This window comes from Mauremys mutica, chromosome 5, assembly GCF_020497125.1.
Source record: "Mauremys mutica isolate MM-2020 ecotype Southern chromosome 5, ASM2049712v1, whole genome shotgun sequence".
NCBI lineage: Eukaryota > Metazoa > Chordata > Testudines > Geoemydidae > Mauremys > Mauremys mutica.
In genome coordinates, this window is record NC_059076.1 from 22,023,447 (window position 1) to 22,045,040 (window position 21,594).

A 21,594-nucleotide genomic window follows, 5' to 3' on the forward strand; every position below is an offset into this window, starting at 1 on the left:
TTGAACACGTACTGGTCTAAAATTGTTAGTGTAATACTCCGCTTGCAGGAATTGCTGCAGGTCCCCAACATTGTTTAAAGTTGCACTCATTCCAATGATTTGAGTAGTTTCTATAAAATAGAAAATTAAATGTTGAGTACATTTTCAAGTTTGAAACTAAATATTTATTACGATTAGAATGTTAAAAAATGTCACAAGATGTATTTATAGTCTTATATAGCACATATAAAAAGAACTGAATTCAGCATCTAGGCAACTGTTTCATCATGTCATTAAAAAAAAAAAAAAAGACCAAGCAAAGGGGGCCACAGACTTTTGTACCTATTTCAGTGAAAGTTATCACAGCACAAGCCAAGTTCTAGTTAACAACGAACATATTTTAACACAGTAGTTGCCATACCAGAGCCAACTGTTGTAAACCCAACCTAACTCCGTTAATAAAGAAAAATTAAGGGAACAAGAAGCTTTACTACCTGTGGAGGAATTAAAGCTCTCACAGTGGTCATTGGGTTAGACCAGCAGTTCTCAAACTGTGGGTTGGGAACCAAAGTGGGTCGCAACTCCATTTTAATGAGGTTGCCAGGGCTGGTTTAGACTTGCTGGAGCCTGGGGCCAGAGCCGAAGCCAGAGCCCCACAGCCCAGGGCTGAAGTCAAAGCCTGAGGGCTTTAGCCCTAGGCTGCAGAGCTCAGATTACAGGCCCCCTGCCTGGGGCTGAAGCTCTTGATGGTCATGATACAGAAGGCCCCATTAGACAGCAGAGACGGTGGTGTCTTCTAAATAACTGGGTCCCAGACAATGCATATTTAGATTTCTTGAGTTTTACTCAGAACACCTAAGTAGCCGTTAGTGCCACACTTGAAGAGCACATGCTGAGTGGTCTCATCCACCCTTCCCACTGATAAGGCAGGTCACTGTATTCTGCATCAGCTGAAGATTGCAGAGGTCCACCAGGGTACAATTGCATTAGGTGACAAAACACATGGTAATACTGTAGCAAGGTCTGCATCCAAAAAGAAAATCTCTGGGCTAGTCACAGACATAACAGAAGTATCTCACAGAGCCTTTTTCTGTGTACTTAGAAAAAAAAAAAACATCTTACACAACCCATGGCCACAAACCACACAGTGAAAGGGCAGTGCTCCCCACCTCCATTCTTCTAGATCAGTGACTCCCTTCCATTTATATAAAAAGAGTAAAACATGTACCAATGATAAGCCCATTGACTTCAAGATTGAGCTGAATAAGTTTATGGAGGGGATGGTATAATCAGACTGCCGACAATGACATGTAGCTGATCTGCAACTGTTACATCTCCAATGGCCAGTGATGGGACACTAGATGGGGAGGGCTCAGAGTTACTACCAAGAATTCTTTCCCAGGCATCTGGCTGCAGGATCTTGCCCACATGCTCAGGGTCTAACTGTAATATTTGGGGTTGGCAAGGACTTTTCCCCCATATCAGACTGGCAAACACCTTGGGGGTTTTCGCCTTGCTTTGCAGCCTGGGGTCTGAGTCACTTACAGGTTTAAACTAGTGTAAATGGTGAATTCTCTGTAACTTGAAGTCTTTAAACCATGATTTGAGGATTTCAGTAACTCAGCCAGGGTTAGGGGTCTATTACATAGTGGGTGGGTGAGGTTCTTTGGCCTGCAATGCGCAGGAGGTCAGACTAGATGATCATGATGGTACCTTCTGACCATAAAGTCTATGTAATTTATTTGTATGTGTTTCAAGAGGCTGACACTGAAGGGTAACAGCGTGTAAGGAGTGGGGGAAGAGATTTTATTTGGCAGTTTTATTTCAACATAAATCAACACCTTACAAATTCCCAACTGCCTTTTGTGAATCTCTTGGGAGTTGTGACCTACCAGTTATGAAACACTGTTCTAGATTAATCCCCTGACACAGCAGCATCCATCCTACCCAGATCAGTTGCAGACACTTCACTTCCATTTAAGTCAAAACATTTCTCAGGAGCTGAGAAATCACAAACACATCAGAAAACCATCAGAAAAGGAATAAAGAATTTAGTGTTGTCCCCACACTGGCGACTACGGGAATGTCTTCACAGCATGGTCAGCTTGAGTTAGCACACCAGTTAACTGCACTTGAGCAACTACAGTTCAAAACAACACTTGAGTTACAGAATGAGCTGCAAAGTGACTGGATTAGCTGCTGATGAGTTGTTGCCACACAAGCTGATGCGTCCCCACTGAAGTACTAGCTCAAACTTCAGCAGCACTCAGGCTTTTACCCTCCTCTCCCCTGAGTATGTCTATGCTGTAGCTGGGACAGTGCTTCCCAGCACTGATAGACATGTGCTAGTTCTGGTCCAGCTAGCACGCTAAAAATAGCAGTGTGGCTGCAGCAGCATAGGCAGTGGCTTGTGCAAGTCCACCTGATTGCCTGGGTGTGTACTTGGGTGGCTAGCCTGAGCTGCCACCCATGCCACTGTGGCCACACTACTATATTTAGCATACTAGATCCAGCAGACTTAGGGCGTGTGTGTCTACCCATGTTGGGAAGCACATTCCCAGGTACACTGTAGACATGCTCTGAAAGGCTAGCTAGCTTGAGCTTACAGTACCACTTAACTCAAGCTACAGATTTGTGTGTGTGGCTGGAAGTCAAGTTAAGAGTAACACTAGTTATAACTCAAGCCAACTGTGCCATGAAGATGCATCCTGTGCAATGGATAATGTTTCACAGTGTCCCCCCCAAAGGCCTTTATATACACATTTAACAGAAAGGGTCATGATTAAGGAAGAGGACTACTACATGGCCACATCATGAACTCCAACAAATGGGTAAAATGGGTAAAAAATAACCACAGTGATCCATGGTGAAATACACTATTACCCTGTGGAATTTGTGAAATTTTAGAAACCGTGAAACAATAAAAAAATTAATTGAAAATTGGATTACTCTCTCTCAAGTTATACGAGTTGTTACTTAACATGATATTTTTAAAGGTAACCAGTCATGATGTAGGAGTTACTTACTGCTGGTGTAGAGAATTTTTGCAAGAATCATTTCCAGTATAGCTCCACGACTCCCCTCACCAAGCATGTGCAACTTCAGGGAAAAATAAAGAGAAGTGAGGCATGTTAAATTAGTTACTGACTTAGCAATATTTCTAAATACAAATCAGCATACCAATCAAATCCTAAATATTTTTAATATGGTAAACCTTTTGTCAGATTTCTCTCTGATTAAGTTTGGTGTATTTGACTCTAAAGCCCCCTCCGATAATGTCACCTCACTATAAAAAAAAAATATTTTTTAAGGAGAATGGTGAAAAAAGTAGATCTAATACCATACGTATGTGTTTAACAACAAGGTTTGCTTTCCATTAAATTAAATAACAATGGTCACAGGGATGGCACTTCCTGGCAGAAAATACTCAGTGCAGTGATCTTTATTACCACCCAATTAGGATTTATTCTGAACATCTCTTATCTTGATCAAAGTGTGCAACGAGAGGTCTGGGGCTGCCTGGGGGACCACAAGCAAGTTTCAGGGGGCCCGACAAGCATGGCTGGCGTCAGACTCACTAGGGCCCAGGACAGAAAGCTGAAGCCCTGCTGTGTGGGACTCTATCCATGGCCCTTGAGTACCACCACCCAGGGCTGAAGATGAAGTCTGAGCCACTTACCTTCACGATGCCCTCTGCAGCATGGGGTCCCAGGCAATTGCCCTCCTTGCTCCCCACTAACGACGGCCCTGGCCTTTATATGCAACAAAACAACTGCTGTGGCACAGCTGGGCCATATGTGGTGGGGCCTCAGAAAGAAAAAGGTTAGGAACCCCTGCTTTAGAAAACAGTGATGGCGTTTTCCTAACAGTTAATGACAGTACAGCAATCACTGGCAAAGCAGCACTTAATTCTCAATGTTTTCTTCACAGAACATTTTATTAAAGGAACACCTTCAACCTGAGTCATCTTGTTGGTAGTTACACTTAAAAATGAGACTATCCTAGATATATCACTCAGGGTTGTGAATAATGTCATGCCCTGAGCACTGTAATTAGGTCATCCTAACCCCCAGGATAGACGCAGCAGTCACAGCTAGATCGACGGAAGAATAGTTCCGTCAACCTAGCTACCGCCTCTTGGAGAGGTGGATTAACTACATCGTTACAAGAAAAAACCCTTCTGTCGACATAGGAAGCTGCAGCGCCTTAGCTGCACCGCTGTAATGTAATAGACATATCCTCTGTCAAATCTGAATTATCATCTTAGGCCTGGTCTACACTGGGGGGGGGTGTCGAACTAAGGTACGCAACTTCAACTACGCGAATAGCGTAGTTGAAGTCGAACTACCTTAGTTCGAACTACTTACCTGTCCTGACGGCGCGGGATCGACGTCCGCGGCTTCCCCGTCGACTCCGCCACCGCCGTTCGCGGTGGTGAAGTTCCGGAGTCGACGGGAGCGCGATCAGAGTTCGATATATCGCATCTAGATGAGACACGATATATCGAACTCCGAGAAGTCGATCACTACCCGTCGATCCGGGCGGGTAGTGTGGACGTACCCTTAGATTAGTTCATGCCACAAATGGCCTCTCAGAAAGTCATGTGATCAAAAACGGTTTATACTAGACTGAACATGGTTTTGTGTATAATTAAGGGATCAGTAGAACACATTCAGTGTAACCAGTTAAAGATTAATTTAAAATTTGTTTTACACTAGTTTGGGATGAATGCTCCTTGTATCCTATTCTGCAAATGGCTGCGTTTTAGGTAGTTAACATTGGCCAACTATCTTTAAGAAGACTTCTCAAACAAATATAGAGCCCACTGCTCTATTAAGATACCAAAAAAAAGCCTATCCCAAAATGGGCAATAATACTCAAGACAAATCTTGGATACTCTCCAACTTGCTAAGCAATGGCTTTCTAATATAATATCTGTACAATATGTCCATTTATACAGTATATATACACAGGTTTAAATGGTGTATTTTTCTTGTAACTGTTTTGTAAATAAAATAGTAACATATGTACTAGTAACCTATTGCAAGTTTTATAACAAACCTCATCTACTACGACTAGACCCAGGTCACCAACTCTTCCTGTTTCAATCAAGGAGTTCACTAAGCTGTGTCCTTTCTCTATAGTAGCAATGTACAGTGATTTCTTCATTCTCCTTTTGATTGGAGGAAATCTTCCTTTACTTCCCGCATATTCTTCAACCAAGAAGCCTAGCTCTATTCCAAAACTTGACAAGGCCCAAACCTACAATATAATAAAATACAAAAAAACAAATTAGATGAAAAGTAAATTAATTATCACACTTAATGACTCTGATCCTGCAATTAACTACATGTTGATGTATTTTCTGGCCTTAATCCTGAAATGAAGACATTATTTCATATATACATTATGCAACAATACAGCTAACAAGAAGAATTATTACTTGAACAAATGACTACTGTGAAAAGTGAAATGAAAGCTTATTAACGACAAAAATATTTTAGTATGTAAGCCTTTCAGGTGTTGAGATTTTTTGAACCAGTGAAAAATACTTTATCTGTCCTCCGTAAATCACTTAGTAGTTACAATGGACAGCTATTTTTTTTTCAAGATTATTTAAATGTCAACATGGATTTTAGAGTAGACTTGGATTAGAAGGGACAGAAAGCAAGACAATAACATTCCAAAAGCTCAGTGCAAATCCAATTTTTCACAACTCAATCAAAGTGGATATCCTTAACTATAGACAATGTACATTTCATCACAAAGAGTCCTTTGAGAGCCTCTTAACTGAACTAGAAAACAGAAACATACTTTTCATTTCCAGGCTGATATTTATTCACGATACACAAGAATATATTCACTAGAAATCTCCTATGGATTAACAGAGAACTTAAAATATTTACAGTTAATTTTCCAACACTGGTAAAAAAAAGTGCATGTATAAAAAGTAATATTCATTTCAAAATAAAACAAAAAAACCAAAACACTGTTTTCACACCTTTTCTTGGACAATAGCCACATATGGCAGAACCATTAAAACATCTTTCTGCCTGCAGAGTAATTCTTGAAGAATTAAAATTTCAGCTACAAGTGTTTTTCCACCACTGGTTGGCAATGAGTATATTAAGTTCTTTCTTTGTTGCAGAGATTCTAATGTTAAGCAAGTGTGCTGCCACTCTGTAAAATTAAAAGAAAAATTATTTTGCCACCTCTCCTCTCACATGCATGCTGATTCAGGAACAAAATGCAAGTTTTCTGTAAAACTAAAGGGTATGGGTATTGTCTCAGATGGCTTTCACTGATAAAGTACTGAACATTTCTGATGATCCAGCCTTCCAACCCTCCTCCTTGTAAGTGTTCACAGAACAAAATATTTTAATATACGACATACAGATGGCTCCATCTTGCATATAGGTTTAAAGCATCTATAGCCACTGCCTGCCATTCAGATTGCCCAGGATTAAACAGCTTTCAGAAGGGAGAAATTAAAAACAGCTTCACGGATTGAACACCAGATATAGCTGGGCAAAATATTTTCAGTGAATAGTTTTATTTGCCAAAATATACAGTTTTGGTTGACCTGAAACTATTTGAGAATTATTTGGTTTACTTTGTTTATTTACAATTATTTGGTTCAGTGAAAAGTAATGTTTTGGTGATATCTAAAATAACTATTTCATTTTGACATTACCAAAAAATTACCAGATTAAGTCACCCCAAGAATCTTAATTCCACCCACGTATCATTATCTGCACACTACTAAAACCCAGCAGGTAACCTTGCACCTGAATTATGTATACAGGAACTCCTCACTTAAAGTCTTCCCGGTTAAAGTTGTTTCAGTGTTAAATTGCTGATCAATTAGGGAACATGCTCATTTAAAGTTGTGAAATGCTCCCTTCTAACATCATTTGGCAGCCACCTGTTTTGTCCACGGCTTGCAGGAAGAGCAGCCCCTTGGAGCTAGCTGGTGGGTGGTTGGAACCAGGATAGACCAGCAGCCCCCCTAACCAGTGATGAGCTGCTAAAATCTTAACAACCGGTTCTCTATAAAAAGTTCTGATTTAAGGGATGTGCCAGAGCATGTATTTTTTGTACCAATTGGGTTACCATACGTCCGTATTTTCCCGGGAGGACTTTTTAAATTTTAAAAATTCCTCCCAGACAGCGATTTAAGAACCGAAAAGCCTGACATGTCCAGGAAAATACAGATGTATGTTAACCCTACCTAAAGTTCTTTTTTAAAAAGATGGGCCTGAACTAGAAATGAGCTCCGTTTCACATGTGTGGGTCCCCGCCACTCCCTTGGGGTGTGCTAAGGTGACCAGATGCCCCTATTTTATAGGGACAGTCTCAATTTTTGGGTCTTTTTCTTATATAGGCTCCTATTACCCCTCACCCTCTGTCCCGATTTTTCACACTTGCTCTCTGGTCACCCTAGGGTGCGCACATGTGTGGGTCCCAGCTGCTCCCTGCCCCCCCCCCTCATTGAAGCAGGTGTGCAGGGTTACTGCCCTGAGAACTGCAGGGCACCAGTGGACATGGGGCTGGCTGCAGACAGGGGCATGAGGCAGGGGGTGTGACACGGGCTGGCTGCAACAGGGGCTGGCGGTGGGCAGGTGATGCAGACAGGGGCTAGCAGGGGGCGGCTGTGGGCAGGGGCAGGGGCTAGCTGCAGGTGGCTGTGGGCAGAGGGTGGCTGTGGCAGGGGGAGCGGGGGAGGGGTGCAGGCAGGGGGTGCAGACAGGGGGCTGGGGGACGGTGACAGGGGCTGGCTGCAGGCAGGGCAGGGGGTGCAGATAGGGTGACAGGGGCTGGCTGCGGCAGGGGGGGGTGCGGCAGAGGGCGCGGGGGAGGGGTGCAGACACTCACAGGGGGAGCGGCTGGGAGCAGCCCGAGCAGCAGGACGCAGCCGGGGACCCACCAGGCAGCAGCAGGAGCCCCAGGCCAGAGGTCCGAGGAGCAGCAGCAACAAGGCCAGGAGGCAGCCCACATGGCTTCAGCAGCACAGCGCCCCCTGACGGCCGGGAGGAGGAATTACAGGCTTCCCAGCCAGAGCCCATCAGCGCTTCCCTCGCAGGGAAGGCAGTTAACAAGCGGTTCTAAAACCGCTTCTAAATTTAACAACCGGTTCATGTGAACCGGTGCGAACCGGCTCCAGCTCACCCCTGCCCCTATCAACTCCCCACTCCTCTAAGTTCCCTGTGCAGCAGCTGTCCCTCCCCCCACTGCCATGTGCTGCTTCTGTCCTCTCCCTTGGAGCTGCTCCCAGAGACTCCTGCTGTACGGGGGGAGGGGGTAAGAGGAGGGCTAATGTCAGGGTGTATCCCCTTCCCCCCTGAACCCCGCTTACCCCATCTTCCATAGAGCAGGGGGGACACACAACGGAGGGGGCTTCTAGGCAGTAGCTTCAAGGTCTCAGCAAGCTGATTTAACTAACAAGGCAGTGCACTTAAGCCTGAGGTCAGCTACTTAAAGGGGAAATGCCTTTGGATAAGAACTTCTTAGCCGCTATACTTTCTGTTGATCAGGTAATTCAATCTTACCATAAAACATAAACACGGGAACATACAACTTTAAGTAGCTACAACAATGTAACTCCAATTTACAAACCAATGAAAAATACAAATGAAATGAAATACAATGAAAAAAAGTAAACTCTCAGAATTTCTTAGCAAAAGTGATAAATAGCAATCATCTCTTCCCTGCACCCTGCCTCAAGCTGCAGGTTTTTGAGAACTTAAAAGCATGATAAGGTCATCTTAAGAGAATTAGCTTACACAAAGAATGCTTAGGGTGAATGGGGGACAGAGTTACAGTTTCCATATTTTAATGTTTAAAAAAAAAATTAAGAGTAACCTTAAGTTTCCTTGCTTTCCACTTTTTGAGCGACAGCATCCTTTGAAAGGTTTTTCCTTAGAATTTATGGGTACTTAATTTTAGCTAATTCCACCTCAACAAACTTACAACCATATATTCATGGACAGTATTGATCTGCTGGAACTATTATACTCACTGTAACAAGAGCAAACAACTGTGATTTTTTAAACAAAAATGTAATGGCTATTACCATAAAGTTTTTCAATCCCTCGGAACTGTACAAAGAGATCTTTAACTTTACTGGGTAACCCATAAAAAGGGCCAATGTCAACAGAAGAAGTTTCAATTGTTTTCTTGGCAGCACAAATTTCTTCAGACAGAACAGCTTCTTTGAGCTGTTTAGTTCTAGAAACCTGTGGAGTCTGAGCCTTGGCATTTCCAGTCATAGTATTTTTTAGGTGATCTTTGAGACTCTTTCTTTTATTCAAGTTGGACATGGTGCTTAGGGACAATTCATTATTTATTTTGGTGTGCTCTGCATTATGGTGACAAGACGACTGATTCAACATTTTATCAAGGCAAGAATTCATGTCATTAGCGTTCTCTTTTGTACCTGATGATTTTCTAGAATCAACTGAGGTCTTATTCATTTCCTCAAAATATAGAAGCTGTGATGATGGCAAGTCATCTAAAAAACAGTCTCCGGGTTCTAGAGTCCTGTTCTCTTGTTCACTTGTGATCCTCAAATGATTCTCTTCTTCAGTTCTGAAACCAGTAATGTTTCCTGCGGCAGAAAAAATTAGTTCCTTGCTTTTGGCATTTTGCAATTGAAGATACCCAAATGAAGGCTCTACAGTAGCTCTGTCTTCCATGTTTTTAGTACATGAAGTCAAGTCAATAGACTGAATACATTCCTGCTCCGTATTATCAACTTGAGCTAACAAAGAATTATTTCCAGAAAAGCTGTCATAGTCACCAAACATGTCCTCTTCACTGTCATTATTATACTGAAAAAAAAAGAAAAAAAAGTATATTTATGAACATTCAACAGCAAATGGGAGGCTGACTCACATGCTGACAGGTTTATATCTGAAACATCTGACTCAAAACCAAAATTAAACCAGATTTCAATTTCATGACTAATTTAAGTGTGCATTTCATTCTATTTGTGAAAGATAATGGGTGGGATTTTCAAAAGCACTAAAGTGACTTGTGCTCCTAAATCACTGAGGCTTGGTCTACACTCTGATTTCATGCTGGTACAACTATTTCAGTTCTAGTTATACTGGTACAACACAGTGTCAACAAGCTGCATAAAGAGGCCTTATATTAGCATAGCTTATTTCCCCCCACTTCCTATTCAGAAATAAACTGTACTGATATCAGCCACCTGTTCACCAATGCAACTGTTCATACTCCAGGGGTGCTTTATCTATACAGGCAAGTCTTATCTTACATGGGGGTTCCATTAGCGCGTAAAGCGAAAACCGCGTATACTCAAAATTACATCCCCAAGCCCTGTAAATCCCAGCCCGCAGCTCCGGCGGCTGGGCTGGGGCCGGCATTTAAAGGGCTCCACCAGGCTCCCTGCCGCGGTGGGGAGCCCGGAGGACCCCTTTAAATCCCGCCCGCAACTTTGGCAGCCAGGCTGGGGCCGGCATTTAAAGGGCCTGGAGCTCCACAGTAGCTGGAGCTTGGGTCCTTTAGTTCGCCCCAGGGGCTACCAGCCACCTCTGCAGCTGGGAGCCCCCTGGGTAGTTTAAAGGCCCTGGGACTCCCAGCCACAGCTGGTGCCCCAGGGCCTTTAAATCTTGAGGCCACGCCTCTTCCGCTTGAGGCCGTGCCTCCAGGACTCCAGCCACACAGCGTAAAGCTGAAATAACGCATGTTAAATGCGCGTAAGTTGCGACAGACCTGTACTAATATAGTTGAAGTGGGCCAACTCTTGTGTTTAGACAAGTCCTCAGTCACATTTGGTGGCATTTTTTCCAAAAGAACATAAAATGAAAAGATCTCTAAGCGCTTTACAAAGACGGATGCTTTACAGATAGGTGCAATGAGGTACAGAGTGAAGGGTAAGTAACAAAGCTGGGAGTGAGTAAGGGTCAGACCAGGGTGAAGCATAAACCAGGCAAAGAGTCTAGATTAGCATGTACAAAAATGCATGTTACCTCGATTAAATCAGCCAATTAACTTGAGTTAACACAGGATCACTAATGCCCTCTACCAGGGAGTCGTCATATGTTTGGGGACAGGGGCAAGTGCACATAAACCTGGACTACAAAGGTAAGGGGTTTGGAAAAGTGCTGCACCATAATAAGGCTCAAATGAAATGTATGCCCCTAAATAAAAAACCAAAACAAAACAGTAAGAGTACCAAAAACAACAACAACAAAAGCCACCATAGCTAAACAACAGAGTGGAAGAGGTGGTTAGAAGCAAGACAAAATCTCTGGTAAGTGAAGTGTAAATGTATAATAAGGCAAACCATGAAAGAATTTGAAGAACAAAGTAGCTAAGGACACAAACTAACAGCAATTTTTTTTTCAGTACATCAGAAGCAGGAAGCCTGCCAAACAGTCAGTGGGTCCACTGGATGATCAAGGTGCTAAAGGAGCACTCGAAGAAGATAAGGCATTGTGGAGAAACTAAATGAATTCTTTGCATGAGTCTTCACTGCAGAGGATGTGAGGGATATTTTCACACCTGAGCCATTCTTTTTAGATCTAAAGAACTGTCCCAGACTGAGATGTCAATACAAGAGGCTTTGGAACAAATTGATAAATTAAGTCACCAGGACTAGATGGTATTCACTCAAAAGTTCTGACGGAACACAAACATGAAATTGCCAATCTACTAACCATGGCATGTAAATCAGCCTCTGTACCAGATGACTGGAAGGTAGCTAATGTAGTGCCAATTTTTAAAAAGACTGCAGAAGCAATCCTAGCAATTACAGGCCAGTAAGTCTCACTTCTGTATCAGGAAAATTGGTTGAAGACAGAGTAAAGAACAGAATTATCAGATACAGAGATAAACACATTATGTTGGGGAAGAGTCAACACAGCTTTTGTAAAGTGAAATCATGCCTCACCAATCTATTAGAATTCTTTGAGGGTGTCAACAAACATGTGGACAAGGGTGATCCAGAGGATATGGTGTACTTGGACTTTCAGAAAGCCTTTGACAAAGTCCCTCACCAAAGGCTCTTAAGCAAAGTAAGCAGACATGGGATGAGAGGGACAGTCCTCTCATAGAGTGGTTAAAAGACAGGAAACAAAGGGTAGGAATAAATGGTCAGCTTTCACAGTGGAGAGAGGAAAATAGTGGGGTCCCCCAATAATCCATACTGGGAACAAAGCTCTTCAACATATTCATAAATGATCTAGATATGGAAATGAACAAGAAAGTAGCGAAATTTGAAGATGATATAATATTCAAGATAGTTAAGTCCAAAGCTGACTGCAAAGAGATCTCACTAAATTGGGTGACTAAATGACAAAATGGTAGATGAAATTAAATGCTGATAGGTGGAAAGTAACATGCACTGAAAAAAAAAATCACATGTACAAAATGATGGGGTCTAAAGTAGTTGTTACCACTTTAAGAAGGGATATTGGCCTTATTGTGGACTGTTCTCTGAAAACAAATGAGATTGATAATAAAACAAAAAATACTATAATACCAGTATATAAATCTATGGTATGCCCACACCTTGATTTCTGTTTGCAGTTCTGGTAGCCCCATCTCAGAAAAGATATATTAGAATTTGAAAAGGAGCAGAGACAGGCGACTAAAACAATTAATCATATGGAACAGCTTCCATAGGAGAAATTAAAAAAGACTGGGGCTTGTCATCTTAGAAAATAAGCAGTTAAGAGGGGATATGACAGAGGTCTATAAAATCACTAATACTGTGAATGAAATGAATAGTGAAGTGTTATTAATCCCTTCACTTAACACAAGAACCAGGATCACCCAATGAAATAAATAATGATTAAAACAAACATAAGAAAGTACATCTTCACACAACGCTCAGTCACCCTGAGGCACTTGTTGCCGGGGGTTGTTGTGAAGGCCAGAAGTATCACGGAGGACAGCTCTATTGCTGGCTATTAGCCAAGATGCTCAGGGACACAGCCCGATGCTCTGGGTGTCCCTAAACCCCTGACTGTCGAGAAAGAAGGGGCTGGATGAGAGCAGACCTTTGCTCACTCCCTCTGAAATATCTAGCGTTGGCCCCGGGCAGGACACTGGGCTAGAGGGACCATTGCTCTGACCCCGCCCCCCCAGCTGCCCCACACTGTGGCCTGGGACCCGGCTCCCCACCCCACAACGCTGCGTGGGGGGAAGGACTGGCTTGAGACAGCAGCAGTGCCCCTCCCCTGAGCAGGCGGCTCGGTTTACCCGTCCCCAACCGCTCAGCCTCATTCACTCTAATGAGAGAGTTATGGCCGGGGAGGGAACCCAGGCGTCCTGCCTGCTCCCCCGTACCTCGGGGCTGGCGGGGGCGGGCTGCGGCTCCTCCCCGGCCCCAGAGCTCGGTCTCTTCCGGGCTGGAGGGGAGCAGGCGCCGCGGGACTGGGCTCGGTCCCGGCTCCTCTTGCGGGCTGAGGCGGACCGGCTCCTCCTGCGCACCGCGGGGCCGCCCCCCTCCATCCCCCGCCCCTCGGGCGCCGGGCCGGGGCGCTCAGGGCCGGGGCGGGGACGCCAGGCCTCTGGAGCGTGGAAACGCCGCCAGCGGCGCGGGGCGCAACGGCGCCGCCATCGCTAAGCGAGGTGGGGGGAGTGGCTCTCCTCTGCCCCCGCGCGCGCGGGGCCTCCTCTAGGCAACAGCCTCGCGCTTTCCAACTGTCAGACAGCAGGACACCCCTCCTCGTCCCAAACGTCATTTCCGTCCTTCAACCAACCATTAAAAAGAAAAGACAGAAGAGCGAAGTCGTCACGCGGTGTTCGTGTTCCCATTGGCTGCCTCGTGGCTAGCGGCGCTCTGATTGGGTAGCATTTTTACCCGTTGGGCAAGGACGTCGAACCCCATTGGTCGCGGCACAGAGTAGCTACAGTCGGACGGGTGCCGTGAAGGGCCAAGCGGGAGGAAGATGGCGGCCACCCTAGTGGTTTCATCCCGAGGCTGGGGGAGGCTCCAGCAGATCCTGGCAGCTGGTAAAGGCGCCAGCGCCTCCTGCGCGGGTGAGAGGCCTCGGGGGCGGGAGGGACTGTACGTGCAGCACCTGGCCCGGGCTCGCGCTCTCTCTGCGGCTTGGGAGCCGCGGCTCCGCAGCGCCCGCCCTCAGCTTCCGCCCTCAGCGTGATGGGGCCGCAGAGCACCGACCCCTCTGGGATGGTACCGCCACGGACGGGGGGGAGTCTCGGGGGTGTCTCCCCTCTGAAGCCTCGGGGATTGTCCCCCGCAGGAGGCAGGCGAGGATGGCCCCGCGGTGTGACCCAGCCTGCCAGAGCCCGGAGAGCCACGCCGGGCTGTCGCCACCCCTGCCCTGGTCAATATAGGGCGGCAGGGTTCGCCTGCCCACGGATGGAGCCAGAGGTTGGTGTTTGCAGGATCCCTGCTGCCAGTAGGTCTCCTGCCTACTTCAGGAATGTTACGTTATTGCACCTGTAAGAGTATTTTAAAATAGGGAAACAAACAGCAGGTGAAGATGTTGAGCGTTCAGAGAAGGGTCTTCCCGACCCTGTGTGTAATCCCTTAATGGAAAAACTTCTTATACAATCAACCCACTTCTCTTCTTGGAAGATGCACAACTTTCAGTTTAGGCAGAAAATTGTGGCCTTTTTTGTGTTGTTGTTTAGAGGCAGTATTTTTTAAGTGATTTAACAGTCGCTTTTATTTTGTTCTGGCAACAGTGTTGTGGAGAAGGGGATATAGTTCACAGCAGGATCAGGTGTCCCACAAAGTGGATCTGGTAAGAGGCATTAATTTGACACATTTTGTAGTTAACTAAGCTTACAGTGCTGTGAAAAACAGCTCTTAAAAGTATGAGTTTACTCCTGGGGCAATTCTGTGCCTAAAATACTGCATATTTTATTTTTCAACATAACATAATCATGCCAGTTTCAATTGTAGTAATTGATTTCAAAACACCTGTCAACAAGTATGTCTGTAACAATACAGACAAAAACAAAGATTCAGGAAATGTTTTTTGACAAATACATTCCTTAGTAGGCATATTAATATATAAATTTGAGTAATAATTCATTTAAACTACAATACAGAAACTTATTTCCTGCACCCCTCAGAAGGAGTGGAAAGGCTTGGGGGGAGTCAGGGGTAATAGAGGAGCTGAGGGAGAAGGAAGTAATTGCTGGGAAGAAGTCTGGAGGTGAACCTGGAGGGCTGTTGGGTGTGGGTGTGAGAAGTATGGAACAGTCTTTTTTTGGGGTGGGACGATTGTTAGGGACTCTCCCCCATGCAGACCCCACATCAGCTCGTGTCCCCATGTGTCCCTGCATCCCCCACTCAGCCACCCCTCCCCCTACCTTTGTCTTAATATAGTCACATTCAGCCCTCCATTATGTAAATCCTAGAGGAGCATCCTTCAAGCAAGGAAGGGAACCAGGAAACCTACTGCTTCCACCTATTGAGTTCCAGCAGTTGTCATGGTGGTGCTACATAGAACAAACTAAAAGCCATTTATTTTATAAAGTGGGGAGGAGGGAAGAGTTACTATTTTCTATCTTTTAAATATCTGGGAGATGCTCAATACTAAGATGATGGCATCTATACACAGAAGTAGAAAAGTGCCTTACAGACAAGATCAGTATCTCTACATTTAAATAGGGCTGTTAAGCGATTCAAAAAATTAATCACAATTAATCGTGCTGTTAATCAATAATAGAATACCATTTATTTAAATATTTTGGATGTTTTCTACATTTTCAAATATATTGATTTCAATTATAACACAGAATACAAAGTGAACAGTGCTCACTTCAAATTTTTTATTACAAATATTTGCATTGTAAATAAGAAATAGTATTTTTTAATTAACCTAATACAAGTACTGTAGTGCAGTCTCTTTATCATGAAAGTTGTGCTTACAAATGTACAATTATGTACAAAAAATTACTGCATTCAAAAAGAAAACAATGTAAAACTTTAGAGCCTACAAAGTCCACTCAGTCCTACTTCTTGTTCAGCCAATTGCTAAGACTAACAAGTTTGTCTACGTTTATGGGAGATAATGCTGCCCACTTCTTATTTACATTGCCTGTTCTCACTTGCAGGTGACATTCTCATGGCACTGTTGTAGCTGGTGTTGTAAGATATTTACATGCCAGATGTGCTAAAGATTCATGTCCCTTCATGCTTCAGCCACCATTCCAGGGGACATGCGTCCTTGCTGATGACAAGTTCTGCTTGATCACAATCCAAAGCAGTGTGGACCAATGCATGTTCATTTTCATCATCAGAGTCAGATGCCACTAGCAGAAGGTTGATTTTCTTTTTTGGTGGTTCAGGTTCTGTAGGTTCTGCAGCAGAGTGTTGTTTTTTTAAGACATCTGAAAGCATGCGCCACACCTCATCCCTCTCATATTTTGGAAGGCACTTCAGATTCTTAAACCTTGGGTCGTGTTCCGTAGCTATCTTTAGAAATCTCACATTGGTACCGTCTTTGCATTTTGTCAGATCTGCAGCGAAAGTATTCTTAAAATGAACAACATGTGCTGAGTCATCATCTGAGACTACTATAATATGAAATATATGGCAGAATGCTGGTAAAACAGAGCTGAAGTTATACAGTTCTCCTCCCCCAAGGAGTTCAGTCACAATTTTAATTAATGCATTGTTTTTTAAACAAGCATCATCAGCATGGAAGCATGTCCTCTGGAATGGTGGCCGAAGCATGAAGGGGCATATGAATGGTTAGTGCATCTGGCAAGTAAATACCTTGCACTGCCAGCTACAAAAGTCCCATACGAACGCCTGTTCTCACTTTCTGGTGACATTGTAAATAAGAAGTGGGCAGCATTATCTCACATAAATGTAATCAAATTTGTCTTAGTGATTGGCTGAACGAGAAGTAGGACTGAGTGGGCTTGTAGGCGCTAAAGTTTTACATTGTTTTATTTTGAGTGCAGTTATGTAACAAAAAAAAAAATCTCCATTTGTAAGTTGCCCTTTCACAATAAAGAGATTGCACGACAGTACTTGTATGAGGTGAGTTGAATTTTTTTTATAATTTTTACAGTGCAAATATTTGTAATAAAAATATGAAGTGAGCACTGTACACTTTGAATTCTGTGTTGTAATTGAAATCAATATATTTGAAAGTGTAGAAAAACATCCAATATTTAATAAATTTATATTGGTAGTCTGTTTAACAATGCGAATAATACTGCGATTAACCACAATTTTTTTTAATTGCAATTAATTTTTTTCAGTTAATAGCACGAGTTAACTTTCATTAATCAACAGCCCTACTTTTAACCTACGGCAGCCTGGGAAGCAAAGGTCTGGGTTTGCCATATGAAACCACCTCTAATGACATGCTACTGCTAAGTCTTAAAATCAGCCTTCAGTTTTACACGTTTTTATTTGTGTTCCAAGGAAATCAAGAAGTAGAATATCATCTCTTTTGTGTATAGCCACTTTATTCTTTGTCCCATTGTGGGGGGAATAAAAAAAATTTAAACTACTTCTTATTTCAGCCAATTGAAATGGAAAACCCCTATAAGGAGCCGCCTAAAAGATGTGTCTTGTGTGGAATAAATGTAGATTACAAGAATGTACAGGTGAGATTCTTTACAATATGAATTTGTGCAGTGATTGTCTTATAAAATTGACCAAACAACTGCCTTTGTGGGGTAGTTGCTATTTAGGCAGGAGGAACCAGGGAAAAATGGGTCTAGAGGAGTTCAATTCTAGAAATGAAGAGTATGAAGTTGGGGGAGAGTGTGAGCAATACTCCCCACTAGCTTGTTCTCTTTGTATTAGCTGGAGGAAATGCTGCAACTGCAGAAGCAGAGGTAAATCGACAGTCAATTTCACTTTGTTGCTTTTAATGGCACTGCTCGGGGATGTATTTGGGGCACAGGTATGATTTTTATGGTGATGAGCATGGCATGCAAACCTAGACTGATGCTGTAGGGCTCTCCACAAGGGGCAGGCGGTTAGGACAGTGATCAGTTGAACTATCATTTGCTTTGAGTGACTAGAAGATTGAAAACTTATTAGTTTGGGCCTTCTAGCCTTACTGGAGGAGACACTCCCAACACGGTTGTGTGGGTGAGGCATTACATTCAGAAGAGTGAAGAGCTTAATGCAGTGATGAGCTGCCAAAATCTTAACAACCGGTTCCCTATAAAAAGTTCTGATTTAAGGGGGGGGGAAGCAGAGGAGGGGCTGGGGCGAGGGGAGACATACTGGTGGGGCGGGGGGTCCCTGCAGGGCCTGGGGCAAATTGCCCCATTGCCCTCCCCGCAGCCCTGGAGCTCGCAGCCCCCCCCCCCACCTTGCTGGCAACTCAAAGCAGCAGGATGACTCAGGAGCTCAGCTAAGCTGCCCAGCTGCAGCACTGCTTGGGGGGGGGGCATCCTCATGGAGCCAGGGGCCTGGGGCAAATTGCCCCACTTGCGCCCCCCCCCCCCGCGGCCCCAGAGCTCGCAGCTCCCCCCTCCCCCCTGTACCTTGTTGGCAGCCCAGAGCTCAGCTGAGCTGCCCAGCTGCTGGACATGCTGCCGCTCTGCGGGGTGGGGGAAGCGGGGGAGAGCCCAGGGGAGACATCCTCATGGGGCTGGGGGCCCCTGCAGGGCCCGACCCTAGGGCAAATTGCCCCACTTGCTTTCCCCCCCACTCCAGGTGGCCCCGGAGCTCACAGCCCCCCCTTACCTTGGTGGCCACTCAAAGCAGCAGGATGAAGCTGGAGCTCAGCTGAGCTGCCCAGCTGGCAGCGGCTGGCCATGCTGCGGCTCTGTGGGGTGGGGAGCAGGGAATCCTGGGAGCTCAGGTGGGGGACAGGATGGTCCTGCGGGCTACATCCAGCCCGCCGACCAGAGTTGTTCTCCTACCTGCCCGGCTCTTTAACAGACGGTTCTCCACCGGCGTCTAATTTTAGCAACCGGTTCTAGCGAACTGGTGCGAACTGGCTGCAGCTCACCACTGGCTTAATGTACTAGCTTTTAGGGGAAGTTAGTATTAATTTATTTGGCTGATAATGTATACACAAATTTTCCTCAAGAAAATAAGTTCAGTTTTGCAAAAAGGGCACAACAATTTGTCAGCTGTCTCCTTGAGATGCTTAGGGCTCTGACTTTCAGAAGTGCTGAGCAATCACAACTGCAATAAAGATTAATGTGAGTTCTCTGAAAAATCACGCCATAGGATTCTCAGACTGGACCTCCAAAGCTAGCAGATACTTCTGGCCTTAATGTGTGCCTCAGTTCCTGATGTGTAAAATGCAGCTGATAATAACCATAGGAGGTATGGGGCTAATTAATTTCTTAATATTTGTAAAGAACTAAGATGAGCGCCACAGAAAAGGGGATCCTATTTAGAATATTAATAAACATGGTTTTTAAATTCTGGTTTAAAAGTCAGCAGGTTATTGTTGTGATAAGTTCTTTAAGGCAAATAATGTCATATGCCACAACATAGGGAGCATAGAATAGTGTCAGAATACAACTTTTTTCAAAAAATTAGTGTTTAAAGTTACTCGTTTGCAAGAATATTTATTAAGATTTTTGTTTCTTCAATAGCTGCTGTCCCAGTTTGTTTCTCCATATACTGGTCGCATTTATGGCAGACATATAACAGGTATGTAAACTGTAATCTAACGTTAATTTCATAAGTAATCTTTGTTTATCTTATTACAAGTGTTTACTTAAGGCTAATATTAAAATTTAGCATTTTGTATTTAACCGTCTTAGTGGCAACAAATTACTATCCATTGTGAAACCACCAAGTAACGTGACATAATTGGGTATTTTCATGATTAGGAATTCAAACATTTGAATTGTACACTTTCTACATACTAATAGTTTCTGTAATCTGATTTATCTATTTTCTAGTAAGAAAAAAGGCCTTTTAAAAAGGCCCGAGGGAATCCCTAATAACTGACCTCATCACTGAGTCTATTGTTTGGATACCTGAAATAAGATGCTAAAAAACTGTCTTTACAGGTTTGTGTGGGAAGAAACAGAAAGAGATTTCAAAAGCCATTAAAAGAGCTCATGTAATTGGTAAGCACAGCTGTAAACTAGTTTTTGTAGACTTTTTTTTTAATTTATACACTTACCAGTATTAATTTCTTGCAGGATTTATGCCAGTTGTGTACAAGGATCCAACATTTCTTAATGACCCAAAAATTTGTGATATCAGGCATCCGGAGTAAATTATGTAAATTGTGCATAAAACAATAAAGTTATTTATAATGTTTGTGCTCATTACTACCAGAACCTTTACTTCTGTAACAAAATACTAACAATTTTAGAATGGATGCTCAGGTCAGTTATACTCAAAATGCTTGGCATTCCTTTACGTAACTGCTAGAAAGAAGTTGTGACATATTACGCACTATAACAACTAACAGAATTGAGCACTCATAAGGAGAGAAAGTTCTCCATGTTTGCAATAGAGAAAACTTAAAACCTGAAGGAAACTTCTCAAAACGTTTGTGTGCTGTTTTCCTTGCATTATAACCTGATCTTAAAATGCAGCAGGACCCTACTCCATACCTTTCTGAGTTTGAAGTAAGGGAAAACATGGAGTTGAACTGGCTCATCATAGGAGCCATTTGCAAATAAAACCCAAGATATAAATGGTCAGAATGCAAGAGAGCAAGTGATTAGAGTAAGACAGAGCAACTTTTGCAGTTAACATAACATTGTAGCAGACCCAGATACCAAGCTGCTTTGGCACTGTATACGTCAGCTGCTGCTGAGCAAAGCCTAAATGTGGTAGTAGCCTTCTTTAGCAATAAGTACACAGCATCACTTAAAAAGGCGAGGTAAAGCACATCCCAACTCTGACAGTTGCAGCAGCTCTTCAGTTTTCAATGTCTATACTCTACTACTATTCTTCCTACTGTGCGCCCTGAGAGAAAGGGAATGCAGAGTGAGGGAATGTAATCTAGACTATACTCTATATTTTCCAAATAAGATACCTGCATTTTAAAAAAACTTTTACATTTAAAATTTTTTACAAAATGATACTTAAATACATTAGTTTAGCCCTACTGTTAATTGATGGAACATAGTAAATGTGTTGGCAGCAGTTTTTTGGTGCAGCAGTAGTCACCCTGAGGAAAATCCTACACCTGGCCCAAAAGGATTAAAAAATTGGTGATTGTGGATATTCATTAGTGTCCATTAGTTTCTCCAAAGTTTCCTCATCTGTTTCAGTACCACTCATTGCAAGCTTTCCTTCTTGGTCTCTGTTGTCTTGGTCCCCTTTAAGTAACTTATGGTGAAGTTGCAATGAGCGTGATTTCTTGAATGGTTTTCGTCCAGCTGTGGTCACACTAGCTTTACGCTTGGTTATCTGCCTTGTTCCAGCTTCAGGAAAGTCACTGTCTTCTTGCATTAGAGTCAGTTTGTCCATTACATTTATTTTGTGATCAGTGTTACAGCAGTGTTTAGAAATCTGCCTGCCTTTTAAGGAAACAAGGCAGGTCTGAAGTCCAGAATTTGGGAAAAATGTTTGTAAAGCTTGACAAAGGAAAACATTCTCCTTTGGTTCATCTGAAACACACTTCTTCTCTCCTGAATAATAGAAAAAATAAGAATTTCAAAATAGCCTTTTCTAGTATTCGCATCATTAATGTTCAGTAGCCTTTG

General features: G+C 43.4%; 3 protein-coding genes across 11 annotated transcripts in view; 1 reads left to right on the top strand and 2 right to left on the bottom strand.

Annotated features, from left to right (window-relative positions):
* Positions 1-13,625, bottom strand: part of HELQ (helicase, POLQ like) — a 34,066-nt gene extending 20,441 nt beyond the window's left edge. Inside the window, exons 1-6 of one of the 5 annotated variants that reach the window (XM_045017343.1) lie at positions 13,297-13,614; positions 9,053-9,809; positions 5,981-6,159; positions 5,041-5,241; positions 3,006-3,078; positions 13-110 (exon numbers count right to left, since the gene is read on the bottom strand). In XM_045017343.1, coding sequence (XP_044873278.1) covers positions 13-110; positions 3,006-3,078; positions 5,041-5,241; positions 5,981-6,159; positions 9,053-9,809; positions 13,297-13,461 — 1,473 coding nt within the window. In that variant the 5' untranslated portion in view covers positions 13,462-13,614. Of the gene's footprint in view, positions 1-12; positions 111-3,005; positions 3,079-3,658; positions 4,222-5,040; positions 5,242-5,980; positions 6,160-9,052; positions 9,810-13,296 lie in introns of those variants that run through there. The other 4 variants (XM_045017344.1, XR_006579503.1, XM_045017345.1 and 1 more) reach the window with 4 other exon arrangements.
* Positions 13,626-13,710: 85 nt separating this feature from the next.
* On the top strand, positions 13,711-20,194 carry MRPS18C (mitochondrial ribosomal protein S18C). Of its 2 annotated transcripts, none has more exons than XM_045017353.1 (6): positions 13,711-13,965; positions 14,665-14,723; positions 17,470-17,553; positions 19,516-19,573; positions 19,939-19,998; positions 20,074-20,194. In XM_045017353.1, the coding sequence occupies exons 1-6, from the start codon at positions 13,902-13,904 to the stop codon at positions 20,148-20,150; spliced, it is 402 nt and encodes a 133-aa protein (XP_044873288.1). In that variant the 5' UTR covers positions 13,711-13,901; the 3' UTR covers positions 20,151-20,194. The 2 variants fall into 2 exon arrangements, with proteins under 2 accessions (XP_044873288.1, XP_044873287.1); XM_045017352.1 differs by having other exon boundaries at positions 13,741-13,992.
* ABRAXAS1 (abraxas 1, BRCA1 A complex subunit) overlaps positions 19,473-21,594 on the bottom strand; it is a 28,866-nt gene continuing 26,744 nt past the window's right edge. For all 4 annotated transcript variants that reach the window (XM_045017348.1, XM_045017350.1, XM_045017347.1 and 1 more), the window contains exon 9: positions 19,473-21,519. In XM_045017348.1, the coding sequence (XP_044873283.1) occupies positions 21,089-21,519 (431 nt within the window). In that variant the 3' untranslated portion in view covers positions 19,473-21,088. The remainder of the gene's footprint in view (positions 21,520-21,594) is intronic.